General features: G+C 46.5%; 1 protein-coding gene across 13 annotated transcripts in view; it reads left to right on the top strand.

Moving 5' to 3' along the window:
• The first annotated feature begins 3,806 nt into the window (after positions 1-3,806).
• Positions 3,807-17,768, top strand: part of UEVLD (UEV and lactate/malate dehyrogenase domains) — a 50,829-nt gene continuing 36,867 nt past the window's right edge. For 3 of the 13 annotated variants that reach the window (XM_049099094.1, XM_025459708.3, XM_049099096.1), the window contains exons 1-3: positions 3,807-3,937; positions 12,202-12,286; positions 15,416-15,481. In XM_049099094.1, the coding sequence (XP_048955051.1) occupies positions 3,896-3,937; positions 12,202-12,286; positions 15,416-15,481 (193 nt within the window). In that variant the 5' untranslated portion in view covers positions 3,807-3,895. The other 10 variants (XR_007404711.1, XM_025459709.2, XM_049099095.1 and 7 more) reach the window with 9 other exon arrangements.

Genomic DNA, 17,768 nt, shown 5'->3' with positions numbered 1-17,768 from the left:
ATAATGCTCCCACTGACTACATTTGAGTTTCTTAAACCAGGGTACAGGGATGGGCTTCAGTGGATCCGTGAACACTCCTGAAATTGGACACAAAATGGACTGCGTATGTTGGCATGTACATTTTTCTGGGACAGGTCTGTATCTTCCAAACCGAAACTCAGATAAGGCCGAGAATTAGTACACTATGCCATCGTCTCCCTATGGCTTTGGTCATCCTACACTCTCATTCATTCAGCAAACTTACCAAATATTAGAAGAATGAAGACATGCAATAAATTCAAGCATGCTAGGCACTAGGAATACAGAGATACGTGAGATTTGACAGCTATCTGCCAGGACCTTACAGTCTTTGGGGACAGAAGGAGAGGAAGAGATGGAAGTAGCTGGTATAATAAAATATCTCAGGCAGGGCATTAAGGCATGAAGCAAGGAAGACATAATGTGTTTAGGGAAAAGTGAATGTTTCAGCCTGGTTAGATTACAGGATGTAATAGCGCCAATTTCTGGATGTGTGTGGGGGTTGTAGCAAGTCAGCAAGTGTTTGTACTAAACAATCTTCTTCTTATGATGAAATACCAATTAATCACAAAATTCCATCACAACTTCACATACACAGAGGCAGCAACATGCATAGATTAAGAACATGGTCTCTAACACCACCTTCTGCAATAACTTAACCTTTCTGAATCCCGGTTTCCCTTTTTGTAAAATGGAGCCAATTATACCATACATCCTCTATTTTAAGGTGCATACTTTTTCACATTTTAGCTCCTTTCAAATAGGTGTGTTAAAATTGGTATTTATATTCAATTTTGTAATCTTTTCTCTCCCAAAACATTGTCAATAACACGTCTTACTGAACAGGTTCTCAGAAATAAGGAAATAGGTAATACAACCCTAAACCTCAGTTTCCTCACCAGTAGAACTGAGATACTTTTATCTAGGTCATAGGGTTCTGTGAAGATTAACTGTGATAAAGCACATAAAACTCTTAGCAATGTACCTTCCCCACAGGAAATGAGGGCTACACACATACACAAACACATACACACACACACATGCACAAAGGGGCATAAAATGTTCACTGTGGCTGTAAATCATTCATGGTAACTAAACCAGAAGACAATGAGCTGTTTGGATGGAAGGCATCCTCCATAAAAGGTTCTTTCATAAAAGATTGAAGAACCTTGCTCAGGCCTCACTTCTAATTTGGTATCTTTTCCTTGATTAATGGATGTCTGACAGGGTCTGTGAGATCTTAGAGGCCCTGGAAGTCCCATTGTTTCCAAGTTTGTTAGATCTGCCTGGGGGTCTCTTTAGAGGTCTCTTATCTTTCCATCTTCCCCCTCCTACCTTCTCTCCTGGCTTCCTCTCTTGCCCCATACACTCTCTTCACAATGCAGCAGTCAGACTTATTCTTTTAAAAGTCAGTCACATCACTGCTCTATCCAAAACTCTCCAGTCCCTTCCTCTTTCTCTCAGATACAAGCCTAAGAAAGAAAAAAGTTCCCTGACATCTGGGAACTGGTCTGACCCAGCTACAAAGGTCTCAGTGTTGTTAGAGGTTGACCTGGCACTCAGAGCAAGGCTGGGTTACTCTCTTGTCAGATAAAACAATGTCACAGAACACAAACAGCAGACAGGGTCCCTCAGACCATGATAAAATGAGACCAAATAAAGCCACTTCATAATTTGTCTAAGCAGAGGCAAACCGAGGTCACTGTGCAGCCCATGAAATGCCAAATATCCTCTTCCCTCTATTATGAGTGATTGCTACTTCTTTACCAATTACTGCTTTATCCTTGCTCAAGTGTGCCCATTTTGTAGATATTTATTGAGATATCCAATCACAGAACTGTCTCTGCTTTCTGACAGCACCCAATCCAAAGTGAAGGTTCACTTCATTAAACCCTCCCCAAAGGGTCACCCAAAGCCCCAATCCTGTAATAGGTCTTACTAACATTCTCGAACTGAGCAGGCCCAATGGTTCTCCCCGGTATCTGTTCCCTCGCTGCAAAGGGTAATCAACCCAACCTGCTTAAGTGTGGGTGTGTTTCTGATGCTCTTCTGGCTGGAGGCTACCGACAAGCCAAAGTCACAAATGTCTACCAAGGCCCCACAGCGGTTCTTAGACTTCACTGCGCATTAGATTCATCCGGTTTGTAAAAAAAGGACTGCTTGAACTCTACTCTTCCCCCAGAATTTCTGATTCTATAAGTCTGGGGATGGGGGGGGGGGGGGTCTTAGAATCTGTATTTAAAACAGGTTCCAAAAAAAAAAAAAAAAAAGGGGATCCCTGGGTGGCGCAGCGGTTTAGTGCCTGCCTTTGGCCCAGGGTGCAATCCTGGAGACCCGGGATCGAATCCCATGTCGGGCTCCCGGTGCATGGAGCCTGCTTCTCCCTCTGCCTATGTCTCTGCCTCTCTCTCTCTCTCTATCATAAATAAAAATAAATAAAAAAAAATAAAACAGGTTCCAGGTGATGCTGAGACTGTGAGTCTGGGGGCCACAGTGGAAGAATCACTGCCCTAAACCATTTGTGGCCTCCCCCTTGTTTCTCTGAGTTAGCCTCCTTCTGTTTCCTCACCTCTTACTTCATTCTGCTCCAGCCACACTGGCCTTCTTGTTGTTTTGAGCTCATGCCTATCTTAGGAACTCTGCTTTGAATGCCCTCTAGTCTAGAACCCTTACTCTCTCACCTCTCAGGGAGACCTACCCTAATCTCCTTACCCTGTCTTTTAAAAACTTATTCCCCACAACCCACTTAATTACCTTCCAACCTATGATCTAATTTACTTACGTATTATATGTATTGTTTTGCTCTCCTCCTAATGAAAGGATGGACAGCCTCAGGGCAACTGATATTTTTGTCTATTCTGTTCACTGCTGTATCTTCAGACCTAGAAAAATACCTAGTAAACAGTCAATGCTCCAGAAAAGTTTGTTGAATGAATAAATATCCTTTCCAGCCTTTACTTTCTCCTCCTAAATTAAATCACAGCATTCCTTTCTTCAGCTCTCCCTGCAAACACGATCACAGTCCTGCTCACCCAACCTCCTGACGGTTACAATATCCATCTGCTACGACTTTTTTAAGCCCAGTGGCTCAAGTCGGGGATAAAGCAGGGAAGTAAATCACAAGTCAAGAAGCCCAGACAAAGCCACAGATTGCATCTCTTGGTCCTCTCTACGAAGATGACCTTATCTACCCATCTACCTCCTCTGGTGCTCAAACTCTTCTGACCTGGCTTTTTCCTTTCTCTGCCACCAAAGTTATGGCTCATCCTCATTAAAAAAAAAAAAAGAAAGAAAGAAAGAAAGAAAATTAAAAGAAAAAAGGGCCACCCCTCCCGCATGCTGCACCAACCCACCCATCTCCCAGTTTTTCGACCATGCTCCTCCTGACTCCATTTTCCCTTTCCAGCTCCCTGAAATTCTGCTTTTGGAGTTCCGTTACCTCTTCCTTCCCGAATCTAACTACAGGTTTTGGTCGGGACCCTTTGCCGACACTCTGGCTGAATTTCACGCACCCTTCCGGGAACTCTGCCCCCGCATCGCGAGCTGCTGCTACCTCCTTCACTGCTTCTCCTCGGGTCCTTCCTATTCCTCTCCTTACAGACGTCCCCAAGCCTCCTTCCAGCGAGCGGGGTCGCGCCCTCCCCCCGGGCGCTACCGCCTGGTCCACGCCGCGCAGTGTCCACGCCGGGGCGCGGGGGACCCCGGGCGGAGCCGAGCAGCCGCGGACCTGGGCGTTGGACGCGGGGGGCGGGGCATGGGTGGGGCGTGGCCTCGCGCCGCTCGCGAGACTTGGGCCTCGGCGGCCTCCGTCCAGGCGTGGGCGCGGCGGCAGGTGCGCGCTGCGGTCGCCGCTTTCTGCTCCCGGACGTGGGTGGAGATGGAGTTCGACTGCGAGGGTCTCAGGCGGCTCCTGGGCAAGGTGCGGGCGGCGCGGCGGGCCGGGGGCCGGGGGCCGGGGGTGGGGCCGCCTCATCCTTGCGTTTCCCCGACTCGCCCCGGGGCTTGGAGGGGGCTGCGGGGCGCGATCCCCGGGAGGCTGCGGGTCTGCCCCCCATCCGCCCCGGCGCCCTCCCTGGGTTCCCGGCCGGTGGGGGCGGGGGCCGTGGCTCCGCCCACCCCCGCGAGTCCCCGCCCCCTCCTCCCCTCCCCCTCCTCCCCTCCCCCTCCATGGGTCCCCGGCCGGGGGGAGGGGCCCGTGGCTCCGCCCACCACCGCGAGTCCCCGCGCCCTCCCTGGGTCCCCGGCCCGGGGCCTGTGGCTCCGCCCACCCCCGCGGGTCCCCGCCCCCTCCGCCCCTCCCCTCCCCCTCCATGGGTCCCCGGCCGGGGAGCCGTGGCTCCGCCCACCACCGCGAGTCCCCGCGCCCTCCCTGGGTCCCCGGCCCGGCCTGTGGCTCCGCCCACCCCCGCGAGTCCCCGCCCCCTCCTCCCCTCCCCCTCCCTGGGTCCCCGGCCGGGGGGAGGGGCCCGTGGCTCCGCCCACCACCGCGAGTCCCCGCGCCCTCCCTGGGTCCCCGGCCCGGGGCCCGTGGCTCCGCCCACCCCCGCGAGTCCCCGCCCCCTCCGCCCCTCCCCTCCCCCTCCATGGGTCCCCGGCCGGGGGGCCGTGGCTCCGCCCACCACCGCGAGTCCCCGCGCCCTCCCTGGGTCCCCGGCCCGGCCTGTGGCTCCGCCCACCCCCGCGAGTCCCCGCCCCCTCCGCCCCTCCCCTCCCCCTCCCTGGGTCCCCGGCCGGGGGGAGGGGCCCGTGGCTCCGCCCACCACCGCGAGTCCCCGCGCCCTCCCTGGGTCCCCGGCCCGGGGCCCGTGGCTCCGCCCACCCCCGCGAGTCCCCGCCCCCTCCGCCCCTCCCCTCCCCCTCCATGGGTCCCCGGCCGGGGGGCCGTGGCTCCGCCCACCACCGCGAGTCCCCGCGCCCTCCCTGGGTCCCCGGCCCGGCCTGTGGCTCCGCCCACCCCCGCGAGTCCCCGCCCCCTCCGCCCCTCCCCTCCCCCTCCCTGGGTCCCCGGCCGGGGGGAGGGGCCCGTGGCTCCGCCCACCACCGCGAGTCCCCGCGCCCTCCCTGGGTCCCCGGCCCGGGGCCCGTGGCTCCGCCCACCCCCGCGAGTCCCCGCCCCCTCCGCCCCTCCCCTCCCCCTCCATGGGTCCCCGGCCGGGGGGCCGTGGCTCCGCCCACCACCGCGAGTCCCCGCGCCCTCCCTGGGTCCCCGGCCCGGCCTGTGGCTCCGCCCACCCCCGCGAGTCCCCGCCCCCTCCGCCCCTCCCCTCCCCCTCCCTGGGTCCCCGGCCGGGGGCAGGGGCCCGTGGCTCCGCCCACCCCCGCGAGTCCCCGCCCCTCCCCTCCCCCTCCCTGGGTCCCCGGTCGGGGGGCCGTGGCTCCGCCCACCACCGCGAGTCCCCGCTCCTCCTCCCTGGGTCCCCGGCCGGAGAGAGGCGTGGCTCCGCCCACCCCCGCGAGTCCCCGCGCCCTCCCTGGGTCCCCGGCCCGGGGCCTGTGGCTCCGCCCACCCCCGCGAGTCCCCGCCCCCTCCCCTCCCCCTCCATGGGTCCCCGGCCGGGGGGCCGTGGCTCCGCCCACCCCCGCGAGCCCCTGCCGCCCCCCGGCCCCCCCCCCCCCCAGCTCCGGGCCTCCACCGCCTGCGAGACGTTCTCGCGCCGCGGGCGTCTGCGGGTCTCACGGGGCTCCCGGCGCTCGCCTGCCCCCAACCGCGCCCCGCTTTTCTTGCCTCGCAGTCCCCTGTCTCTGAGTCTCCGCTCCCGACGGCTCTCTCTGCATCTCGGGACCGCGCCGTTCGCTCTGCTTGCGTTCCGACGGGTGCATGATCACACCGTGGGAATCGTACTTGATTTACGATCGTTTATTCACTCGTGCGGTGTACCCCGACCGCGGGGATGGGGCCGTGGTTCTCCCTGCCCCAGCCCTGCGCCCGGCCGCCGCGGGGCGCTACCTGTCCCTGCAGGGATGGAGTGAAAGGGTCGCCTGTGCCTTGAGCAGGTACCGGACATGGAAACAGGGCTTGGAGGCCCAGAAGAGATCCCCCTGAATGGTTGAAAGGTTGAGCGGGAGGCCTGACCCGGAAGCCTCACCTATATTTCTGGAGCACGACTAGCAAGTTTCCAGGTTGCTCCAGGCTCTTGGTCCAGCCTCTTTGATCCCGCCCCCCCCCCCCCCCCAGTGTATGCTCTGAGGCAACCCCCCCTTTCGCCCGCTTTCTAGTTTTGTGATTCTTAATGCTTCCTTAAGACTTCTCCATGCAAGAACCATGCACGTGTGGCATTTTTGTTGGATTTGCCCTAGATGGGGCAGTTTGCACGTCTGGGCAAGGTTGTGAAGCCTCAAGACTGAAGGTGTTTATTTAATTGATTTGAATGATTTTTATTTTCTGTGTCAGGTGTAGATTTTGTAGGAAGAGAAGTATCATCTTGCTGAGCACTGCACCCTTTGTGTCTCCTCTTCAAAGAGCCACTATATCAAGTTAAGATGGATCGATCCATCAATCTGACAGAGGGATCAAGCGATCTATCTGACAGAGGGAGAGAGAACACAAGCAGGGGGAGCAGCGGGCAGAGGGAGAGGGAGAAGCAGGCTCCCTAAGGAGCAGAGAGCGCAATGTGGGGCTTCATTCCAGGACCCTGAGGTCATGACCTGAGCAGAAGGCAGAGCTCAACCCACTGAGCCACCCAGGCGCCCCACTCTGTCAAGGTTTTGTTTTGTTTTTTTAATTTTATTTATTCAGAAGAGACACAGAAAGAGAGGCAGAGACACAGGCAGAGGGAGAAGCAGGCCATGCAGGGAGCCCGACATAGGACTCGATCCCGGGACTTCAGGATCACGCCCTGGGCGGAAGGCAAGCGCCAAACCACTGAGCCACCCAGGGATCCCCCTCTGTCAAGTTTCTTTTTTTTTTTTTTTTTTAATTTTTATTTATTTATGATAGTCACAGAGAGAGAGAGAGAGAGAGAGAGGCAGAGACACAGGCAGAGGGAGAAGCAGGCTCCATGCACCGGAAGCCCGATGTGGGATTCGATCCGGGGTCTCCAGGATCGCGCCCTGGGCCAAAGGCAGGCGCCAAACCGCTGCGCCACCCAGGGTTTCTTAATGAGGGGAGTGTGATGTATTGTTTGGTGGGAGAAATGTTGAGAGTAGAAAAAGAACTTTTATTTTTCCTCACTAGATTAGCATAAATTAAGATGATTTGAAATGATTTGGAAGATGCAGATGAATGGGAATTTTAAACACTATTGGTGGTTCAGTGGTTATTTAACCATTTTGGAGAACAATTTGGCTTTGTTAATTTGATTATGTGTGATTTATATTCCTTCTACATCTAGCTAGGTAGATACCTTAGAGAATTCACAGTATATGAAGCAGCATATACTTGCAGAATCGCTCATAACTAAAAGTTAGAAACAACCCAAATGTGCCTTAACAGAAGGAAGGATAATTTGTTGTATATTCACACAATGGAAAACAGTACTGTGTGGCAGTGAAAAGGAGCTGCAACATGCAACAATATAAGTGAATCTTGGAAACATCCTATCGAGTGAAAAAAATAGAAGTTCTATGCAAAATTATAGTCTGATAAAGCCAACAAAATTAAAACTAAACAATAAAATAGTGTATTTTTTAGGGATAGACACACGTGTGGTAAAACTAGAAGGTGAAAGCAGAGGAAGGTAAATATACCTTCAAGGGAGACAGTTGAATGGGTGAGAGGACTACTCAGATGCTATGCTGTTGGAGAGGTCTGTGCTGTCAAATATGGTATCCTGTAGCCACAAGTGGCTCTTTGTCAAAATTAGATAAAATTAAACGTTGAGTTTTTCAGTCATGCCAGCCACATTTAAAAAAAAAAAGATTTTATTCATTTATTCATGACAGACACAGAGAGAGACAGAGGCAGAGACACAGGCAAGAGAAGCAGGCTCCATGCAGGGAGCCCGATGCGGGATCCGATCCTGGGTCTCCAGGATCACACCCCAGGCCGCAGGCGGCGCTAAACCACTGGGCCATCGGGCCACCCACCAGCCACATTTTGATTGTCAATGGCCACATGTGGCTTGTGGCTATTATATTAGATCCCCCTCACATATAGATCTTTTTCATCATGGCAGAAAGCTTTGTTGGACATTGCTATTCTAGATAATATGTGAGCAGGTTGGTGCATGGGTGTTTATTATTTGAAATTAGTGTATATGTTTCTGTGTGTGTGTGTACGCATATAAACACATGTATATATTCTTTAGTTTGTATTAAATGTTAAGTTTAGGGTGCCTGGGTTTCTTGGTTAAGCATCTGACTTGATTTTTAGCTTAGGTCATTATCTCAGGGTTGTGGGATTGAGACCTGTATCAGGCTACACGCTCAGCCTTCATGTTGAGTCGGCTTTGGATTTTCTCTCTCCCTCAGCCCCTACCCCACCCCCTCCTTGCACATGTGCCCCCCCCCATAAATACATATTTTAAAAAATTACTAAGTTTAGAAAATTTATCTGGTTCCCTCATTCCTATTTCAGAAGCTTGTGGTTTCCACATCACTAGTTTGAGTTATCTTGGACAGGTAGCTTAACCCAGATTTGCTCACTCACAGAATGATAAAATTGGACTTGATCTAAGATATGTTCCAGTTAGCAATTTTTTTTTGGTGAAATGATGCCACAAAGTATTCCTCAGTGTGTCCTACATTTGAGCATATGTCATATGAGTACTCTTATGCACTCTTCCTAAATGTTAAGTCTAGTAAATAAACATACAATAGTATAGCAGATAAAGTTAAAATTTTAGTAACTACTCACTTTTTCAGTGTTAGACTTTTTTTTCTTTTTAAAGTAGGCTCCAGGTGACAACACTGCAGCCTTCTGCACATTTGTGGGATGATTTCATTCACTTTTGTTTACACTGCGTCAGGCACCCTAAATCTGGGCCTCATTTCACCTTGCTGTAGTTAATACTGCTTAGTTCTTGGTTTCGATATCCAGTCCTGTGGATCATAATTTCTTTCTCTATCCACTCTACTCATATAAGTCTTCCTTTTTGCAGAATTAATTCCCATCCACTCAGCCTATATTTATCAGAGGCATACCCTGTGCTAAGTGCTGTGGGGAGATACAGAGATGAATAAGAGATGATTCCTGCCCTCAAGTTGTTAATAATCATAGGCTTTTTCTTCTGCCAAATTCTTACCCATCTTAAAATGCTCTTCTCCCTTCCCTCTAAGTTTCTGTACCATTCTAGACTCTTAGTGTAGGTTGTAGGCAGCTGTTCCTGGAGGCCTTTCTCTAACTTAGATATGCTTTATGTGGGTTCTTCATTTCTTATCTGTACTTACTGTTGTATATGTTTTTGTTTAAGATCTCACTTTTAGGGACACCTGGGTGACTCAGCGGTTGAGCATCTGCCTTTGGCTCAGGGCCTGATCCCGGATTTCTGGGATTGAGTCCCACATCGGGCTCCTTGTATGGAGCCTGCTTCTCCCTCTGCCTGTGTCTCTGCCTCTCTCTCTGTGTCTCTCATGAATAAATAAATAAAATCTTAAAAAAAAAAAAAAAAGGTTCTCACTGTTATATGTGTTAATTCCAAGGTCATTGTATGTACCTGTTGAAGTTGGGGTAGTCGAGCTATATCTCCTTTGCAAATGAAAAGCTTAAGGCAGGACGCCTGGTTGGCTCAGTGGTTGAGTGCTTTTGAGTCAGGGCCTGATCCCAGGGTTCTGGGATCAAGTCCCACATCAGGCACCCCTCAGGAAGCCTGCTTCTCCCTCTGCCTATGGCTCTGCCTCTCTGTCTTGAGTAAATCAGTAAAATCTTAAAAAAAAAAAAAGTGTCTGAAAAGCTTAAAACTCAGAGAGAGGAGATAATCTATTAGCAGTCATTCCCCATTTCCTCCCAATCTCTCATAATCCTAGGCATCCACTAATCTACTTCCTGCTTCATGGACTTGCCTATTCTAGATATTTCATATACAAATCCTATAATATGTGGCCTTTTGTGTCTGGTTTCTTTCACTCAGCATAACCATTTTCAGGGTTCATCCTTGTAGTATGTATTTTTATGGCTGAGTATGTGTTCTTTATTCTTTTTATGGCTGAGTATTCCATTTTATAAATATCACATTTTATCCATCAGTTGATGGACATTTGGCTTGTTTCCACTTGTTGTCTATTATGAATAATGCTGCTTTGAAAAATAGTGTACACGTTTTTGTATGGACATATGTTTCCACTTTTCTTGGTTACATAGTCGGAATGGAATTCCTGGGTCATATAGTAGCTTTATGCTTAGTCTTTTGAAGAACTGCCAGACTTTTCCAGAGCAGCTGCACCATTTTCTTACCAGCAGGGGTTTATGTACACAGGGGTTCTGAATTCTCTACATCCTTTCCCATACTTGTTATTGTCTTTTTTATTATGGCTTGCCTTTAAAAAAAAAAAAAAAGATTTATTTGAGAGAGAAAGAGAGAGTGAGTTGGGAAGAGGGGCAGAGAGAGAATCTTGAAGCAGACATCCTGTTGTGCACAGAGCCTGACAGTGGACTTGACCTCACAACCCTTGAGATCGTGACCTGAGCCGAAACCAAGAGTGAGAGTCTTATTTGACTGAGCCCCCTAGGCGCCCCCAGCCCATCTTTTAATTACAGTATAAATCCTTCAACTTTTTTTTTTTTTAAGATTTTATTAATTTATGAGAGACAGAAGAGAGAGGGGCAGAGACACAGGTAGGGGGAGAAGCTGGCTCCATGCAGGGAGCCTGATGTGGGACTCGATCCCGGGTCTCCAGGATCACGCCCTGGGCCAAAGGCAGATACTTAACCGCTGAGCCACCCAGGCGTCCCATGTGTTCTTTTATAATATTGTTTTTGGCTGTTCTAGGTCTCTTGCATTTCCATATGAATTTTAAGATCAGTTTGTAAATTTTGTGCAAATTTTTATTTATTTTTTTAAGATTTTATTTATTTATTCATGAGAGACACAGAGAGAGAGAGAGAGAGAGAGGCAGAGACACAGGCAGAGAGAGAATCAGGCTCCATGCAGGGAGCCCGATGTGGGACTCGATCCCGGGACTCGAGGATCTCACCCTGGGCCAAAGGCAGGTGCTAAACCACTGAGCCACCAGGGATCCCATCGTGCAAATTTTTAAAAAGCCAGTTGGGATTTTGATAAGGATTGTTGGGGAATATTGCCATCTTAACAATAGGTAAGTCTTCTGATCTATTAACCAGGGATGGCTTTCTTCTACTTAGATATAATTTCTTTCAACAGTTTTGTAGTTTTCACAGTAAGTTTTACATGTTAAATTTATTCCTAAATGGTTTCTTTCTTTTTGATACCTTTGCAAATGCAGTTGTTTTCTCAAATTCATTTTCAGATTGAGAAAGATTCTTTTTTTAAGATTATTTATTTATTAGAGGGAGAGAGAGCATACATATGAGCTGGGAGAGGGGCAGAGAGAGGAAGAAGCAGACTCATTGTGGGGCTCAATTTCAGGACCGTGAGATCATGACCTGAGCTGAAGGCGAACACTTAACCAACTGAGCCACCAAGGCATCCTGAGAAAAGATTTTTAACATATTTTTTTTCCCTTTATTTAATCCTCAGCCTAAGTCTAGGAGACAGGTATTATTTCTCTTTGCAAATGAGGAAATAAGTTTAGAGAAGTTAAATGATTTTGCCAAGGTAGTATTTCTGGATGAATGAGGAGGCAGTTGACTCGACTGCAAACTCTTGAATGCTGTCTGTTCTCCCTTTGAAACCCTGGATGAAGTGCCAGGAGGGTTGGGAGGGAAATTCAGGGTGTCTCAAGTGAATGAGGTAGTCAAGAATGAGACTTGGATCCTGAACAGTGATGACATGGGTGCTCCTGCTCTATTTCTTAAGCCCTCAGGGAGTATTTGGAGGCCACCTGATTCAGTGATGAAAGGCCCAGGTCCAGAGTTTGAGCTCTGGCTTCACTCCTTGCTACCTCGCTCTTCAAGTCGTTTTGATTCGCTAGCTTTAATTTTCACCCTCTGTTGAGTCAGCCCTATTACCTACTTCATGGGGTCCTTATTAAAAGGATTAAATCACATACTATTCATGTTCATAAAACTCAGAGCCCAGGGCCTACCACACAGAGTTCTTTTAAAGATTGATTGTATTTGTTCTTCTGCTTAAAGCTTTATTCATTCCACTCTCATTTTTCTCTTTTCAGTACACGTTCAGAGATCTAACTGTGGAAGAACTAAAGAATGTAAATAGATTTTTCCCACATTTCAGATATTCCATGGACACTTATGGTAAGAATCATAACCCCTAGTTTTAGCTACATTTAATTGTTAATTATTCACAGAGAGCTATAGAATTACAATTTCTCATTTCTCTCTTTTATCCCCTGATTTTGAACTATACTTTGCAACCTGTGGTCTCGGAGGAAATTTAAGTTAATACAACATATTATATGAGCTTTCTATTGCTGCCTTAACAAATTAGCAAAACTTACAGGCTTAAATACAAAGAACAAAACTGTTGGTTGCCAGAGGGGTGGGAGTGGGTGGATGGGTCAAAGAGAGAAAAGGGATTAAGAGTACACTTACCTTGATAAGCACTGACAAGTGTATAGAATTTTTGAATCTTGATATTGTACATCTGAAACTAATATAATACTGTCTGTTAATTATACTTGAGTATAAATAAATAAGTGAATAAAATAAATAAACAACAATCAGCACAAATTTAGTAGCTTAAAAAACTCAAGTTTACTGCCTTAGAGTTCTGTAGGCTAGAAGGGCAACACATCAAAGTGTTGGCAGGTTTTAGGTCCTTTCTGGAGGCTCTGGGAGAGGTCTGTTTCCTTGCCTTTAATATTATTATTATTATTTAAAGATTTTATTTATTATTCATGAGAGACAGAGAGAGACAGAGACACAGACAGAGGGAGAAGCAGGCTCCCTGCAGGGAGCCCGATGCAGGACTCAGTCCAGGACCCCCGGATCACGCCCTAAGCCAAGGGCAGACACTCAACCACTGAGCTACCCAGGTGCCCGCCTTTATTATTATTACTATTTTTAAAAGTTTATTTCTATTAGTAATCTCTACATACGAGGTGGGTCTCGAACTCATGACCCTGAGATCAAGAGTTGCATGCTCCACTGACTGAACCAGCCAGGTGCCCCTCCTTGCCTTTTTTAGTGTCTAATGGTGACCCACATTCTTTAGCTCTTCATCTCTTTCCTCCATCTTCAAAGCTAGCAATGTTGCATCTCTCTGACCATCCTTCTATAGTCATATCTTTGCTTTTAAGGACCAATGTAATTATATTAGGCTTACTCCAATAATATAGGATAATTTTCCCATCCCAGGGTCCTTAACTTAATTGCATCTAAAATGTCTCTTTGTTAAATAAAATAACATATTTACAGGTTCCAAGGATTAGGGTATTGGGCACCTTTGGAGGCCATTATTCCGCCTGCCATATGATTGATTCTGAATTATTAATAACAAAGTTTAGTTATTATCTTTAGTTAATGTATAGTTACCTAGAAGTGAAGATTTTACTTCACTGCCTTTCAGAATTTCTGACCACAACCCAAACTCAGAAATGTTTTATATCATGACTCTGTAGACACATAACTGTGTAGACTCTGGCATTTTCCATTCCATTCCATTTCATTTAAAAGCAAATGTGGATTGAGACTCACTAAATTGATTTTAGAGCCCACAGATTAGTCAAAACACACAGGTTTGAGAGACTTTGTTGTATGTGGGTATGTTTTATATTTGAATTAGTTGCATTTAGAAATGTACAACTCAGATTTAGGTATTAGAAAATTTGAGGAGTAGTTGAAGTATTTCTTAGGAATACTACTTTCATATGTGGAAGAAATGATTAAATTCTAGCCCAGCTGTTGCTAGCCTCTCTTGATTAGCACCTCATTATTTGGTGCTGCAGAAGTGCCTGAGATGGGGGCTGTTAACAGCTACTATTTATTAAATGCCTGATATGTTTCCAGATGTTTTATCCACATTATCTTACATATTTTTTTTTACAACCAAAGCTGTGAGGTGTTACCATCTTCATTTTTCAGATAAAGAACCCGAGGCTTAAAGAGTTTAAATAACTTGCTCAAGTACACAGGAAGTTAGGGATGGAGTCGGGTTTGTACATATGTCTGTCTTGCCTGTTGTTCACGTATGGCTTGTTCTTTTAAATGTCTTTCATCAACATAAAGACTTAAAATTAAAACTTCATTATACCAATTAATTCTTATCTACCTCCCAAAGCAGTTGGGTAGTTTGAAACCAGAGGTAGTGTTTCCTATATTCAGTTCGGAGATGAGAGTCTTTAATTTTCAACCACTGTGTCCCAGTCATTGATGGGTAAGTCGAAGTTTCAGGGACATGAAGGTGGAAAGAAAGTTGAGAATAATGGAGTTAGAGAAACCAAAGAAGATAATTAGTGATCTTTTGAAAAGGTCACTTTAAAAACTGAAGCTAAATACATAAATAAATATAAAAACTGAAGCAGGGATCCCTGGGTGGCGCAGCTGTTTGGCGCCTGCCTTTGGCCCAGGGCGTGATTCTGGAGACCCGGGATCGAATCCCACATCGGGCTCCCGGTGCATGGAGCCTGCTTCTTCCTCTGCCTGTGTCTCTGCCTCTCTCTCTCTCTCTCTCTCTCTCTCTCGGTGACTATCATAAATAAATTAAAATTAAAAAAAAAAAATTAAAAAAAAAAAACCTGAAGCTAACATTTTTTTCTGATTATAAAGTTATTGTCTGGTATCTGAAAGTAATTATAACTGATTTGTTACACATGACAATTATTTGATAATGCCCCCACATTTTAAAATCCTAAACTTCTTAGATGTGTTTTCACATTATCTCATTTGATCCTTATGACAACTTTATGATACAGTATCTTTATTTTACAGATGATGAAACTGAAGGTCAAAGAGATTGAAGTAACCAAAAGTTGCATGTGTCTGAGTGGGAAAAGTAGGCCTAGAACCTGGAATTTCTTTTTTTTTTTAAGATTTTATTTATTTATTCATGAGAGACACAGAAAGAGAGGCAGAGACACAGGCAGAGGGAGAAGCAGGCTCCCTGTAGGGAGCCCGATGCAGGACTCAATCCTGAGAATCCAGGATCACACCCTGAGTCAAAGGCAGATGCTCAACTGCTGAGCTACCCAGGCATCCTGGAACCTGGGATTTCTATGTCAAAGCCCTTTGTGCTCTCACCTGTCCTCTTGGCTTCCTAAGAAAACAATATATAGTAATTTCCTCTTGTCAATATATTTACAGATTCCTAGATGATGAATTTTAGAAATTATGTGTGCTTCTGTGTATGTGTATGTGCATGAACAAACTTTAATATTGTTTTTTCTATTTTTGAGTACATATTTTGGGGTTTTTTTTTTCTTTCAGTATTCAAAGATAGTTCCCAGAAAGACCTGCTGAATTTCACTGGCACTATTCCTGTCATGTACCAGGGTAAGTGAGAAAATGTGGGAATTTTGTAAAAGAGCAGTTTCACAAGAACTTATATTTGTTTAGTTCCATACCATTCTCAAAGTATTTTCACATGTATGTATATATGACCTGTATAGAACCTTATTGGATATAGCAGAATGCCGTCCCATTCAAGGTGGCCTAGCTTAGTATCTACAAATTCAATTCAGTTCAACAAGTACTTACTGAGTGCCAACTATGTGCCTATACTCTGTTAGGTGCTGGGGTACAGAGGAGAGTAAGACAGATGTTGGGGAGGAAGACCTTCCTCTGCCCTGTAGTCCTTTTAGCTGGATTTCAAATCAAATTGACATGAGACAGATGAAAAGGAGAAATTTGAACTTAATAGGCACGCATATGAGGAATGCACACAGACGTGAGATTCCAAAGACAGTGAGGTAGCTTGAAGTTTTTGTGAGCTAAGGAAAGGGAAGAGGCCTGTGGACACAAAAGGGAGAAAGACCATTAGCAAGAAGGGAAAGGAGATGCTTGGAAAAACAAAGATTGCCCTATTATGCAGATAATGTTTTTAGGTAAAGGGGAGTCTCTATTAAGAGTACTCTTCCTGTGAATGGATAAAGAAGATCTGGTTTATGTATACAATGGAATACTACTCAGCCATTAGAAATGACAAATACCCACCATTTGCTTCGATGTGGAACTGGAGGGTATTATGCTGAGTGAAATAAGTCAATCGGAGAAGGACAAACATTATATGGTCTCATTCATTTGGGGAATATAAAAAATAGTGAAAGGGAATAAAGGGGAAAGGAGAAAAAAATGAGTGGGAAATATCAGAAAGGGAGACAGAACATGAGAGACTCCTAACTCTGGGAAACGAACTAGGGGTGGTGGAAGGGGGAGGTGGGCAGGGGGTGGGGGTGACTGGGTGACGGGCACTGAGGGGGGCACTTGATGGGATGAGCACTGGGTGTTATTCTATATGTTGGCAAATTGAACACCAATAAAAAATAAATTTATTTAAAAAAAAAGTACTTTTCCAGGAATATACCCTTTTTTCCAGAGTAAATATAGGCATTTGAGAGGGAGACAGCTTTTCCGGCATCTGCTGTATTTCAATTACTTTTAACTCAAAATAATCTTTATGGCAAAGTGGCCCATCTTGAGCAGCATGCCCTGAGCCCCTGCACAGACATAGACCTGCTCTTTGGAGAGTTCGCTTTGCTTTCCCTAGTAAAATGCAAGGGTCGCACCTTTTTCTCCACTACATCAATGTTTTATTCCTCTCCCTTCTCCTGTGTATGATGTCCCCATTCTACGGGTGAAACTGAATCTTAGCCTAGTCAAGTGATTTACCTACGACCACACAGCTGGTATTAGGCTATAACTTGAAACTCCAGTAGTATATTTGGGGGTCATTATAGCTCAAAGGAAGCAACATCTTTTCAGGTAGCCTGACAGGTTAAAATAGTTAAGTGTTTGCCCAGCAAAACAAAACATCACTAGCTCCCCTATACTTAATTCTTTCTATATGTGCAGACCTACTTCCATCGGTGTTCAACAGGACTAACCTTTCAGATAGGCATCACAGGTGATTGCTTATATAGTACGATGTAAAGAACACCAGTGAAGCATTGGTTCTAATATATGTCTCTGAAGGGGTGCCTGAAATTCCACAACTAAAAATTTATTCCTCTTTTAAAATGCAAATAATCCCAAGAAGGATGTTATCCAAAATCACTAATACACAGTGCTGTGTTTATAGAAAATGCTTGATAAATATTTGTTGAAGGTCAAGTTCATTTATTTGATTACTGACTACCAAAGGAATTTGCTGGGCATTTGAGAGAGGAAGTGCCCTTAAAAATGGGCTGAGGAGGGTCTGTAAACAAATGGGGAGAGAACAGTGGAGTTTGCTCCTTTGCAAAAGATTCAGTTCTATACTATGGGAATATTCTGCCCCCAAAAAGACGCCCAGAAGCTATATTTTGGGGGACTTTTTTTCAAAGTAAGTGCTTCGTATGGTATTCCCTAGACTTTTACAAACCCTTTCTAATTTCTTCCCCTCCGTGATGACTTATTGCCTGGGGCTCACTCATGTTTTATTCTGCCTCTGTTCGTGTCCCACCGTGACACCTCCTTTGCCACAGGAAGTGCATAGGAATTCATTTTGGTTTTTATACATAGAAATGTGGTTGGAGATGAAAGTAGATAGCAGTGAGCTCTGCAGAAATTGAAGAATTTTTATTTTCCTCCTTCTCCTCTCCTGCCAAGCTCTCAGACTCTTTTCTAGCTGCCTCAACACCTT

The sequence above is a fragment of the Canis lupus genome, chromosome 21 (genome assembly GCF_003254725.2).
Source record: "Canis lupus dingo isolate Sandy chromosome 21, ASM325472v2, whole genome shotgun sequence".
Classification (NCBI taxonomy): Eukaryota; Metazoa; Chordata; class Mammalia; order Carnivora; family Canidae; genus Canis; species Canis lupus.
Note: the sequence above shows the minus strand (reverse complement) of the source record. Positions and strands in the feature narration are given on the sequence as shown.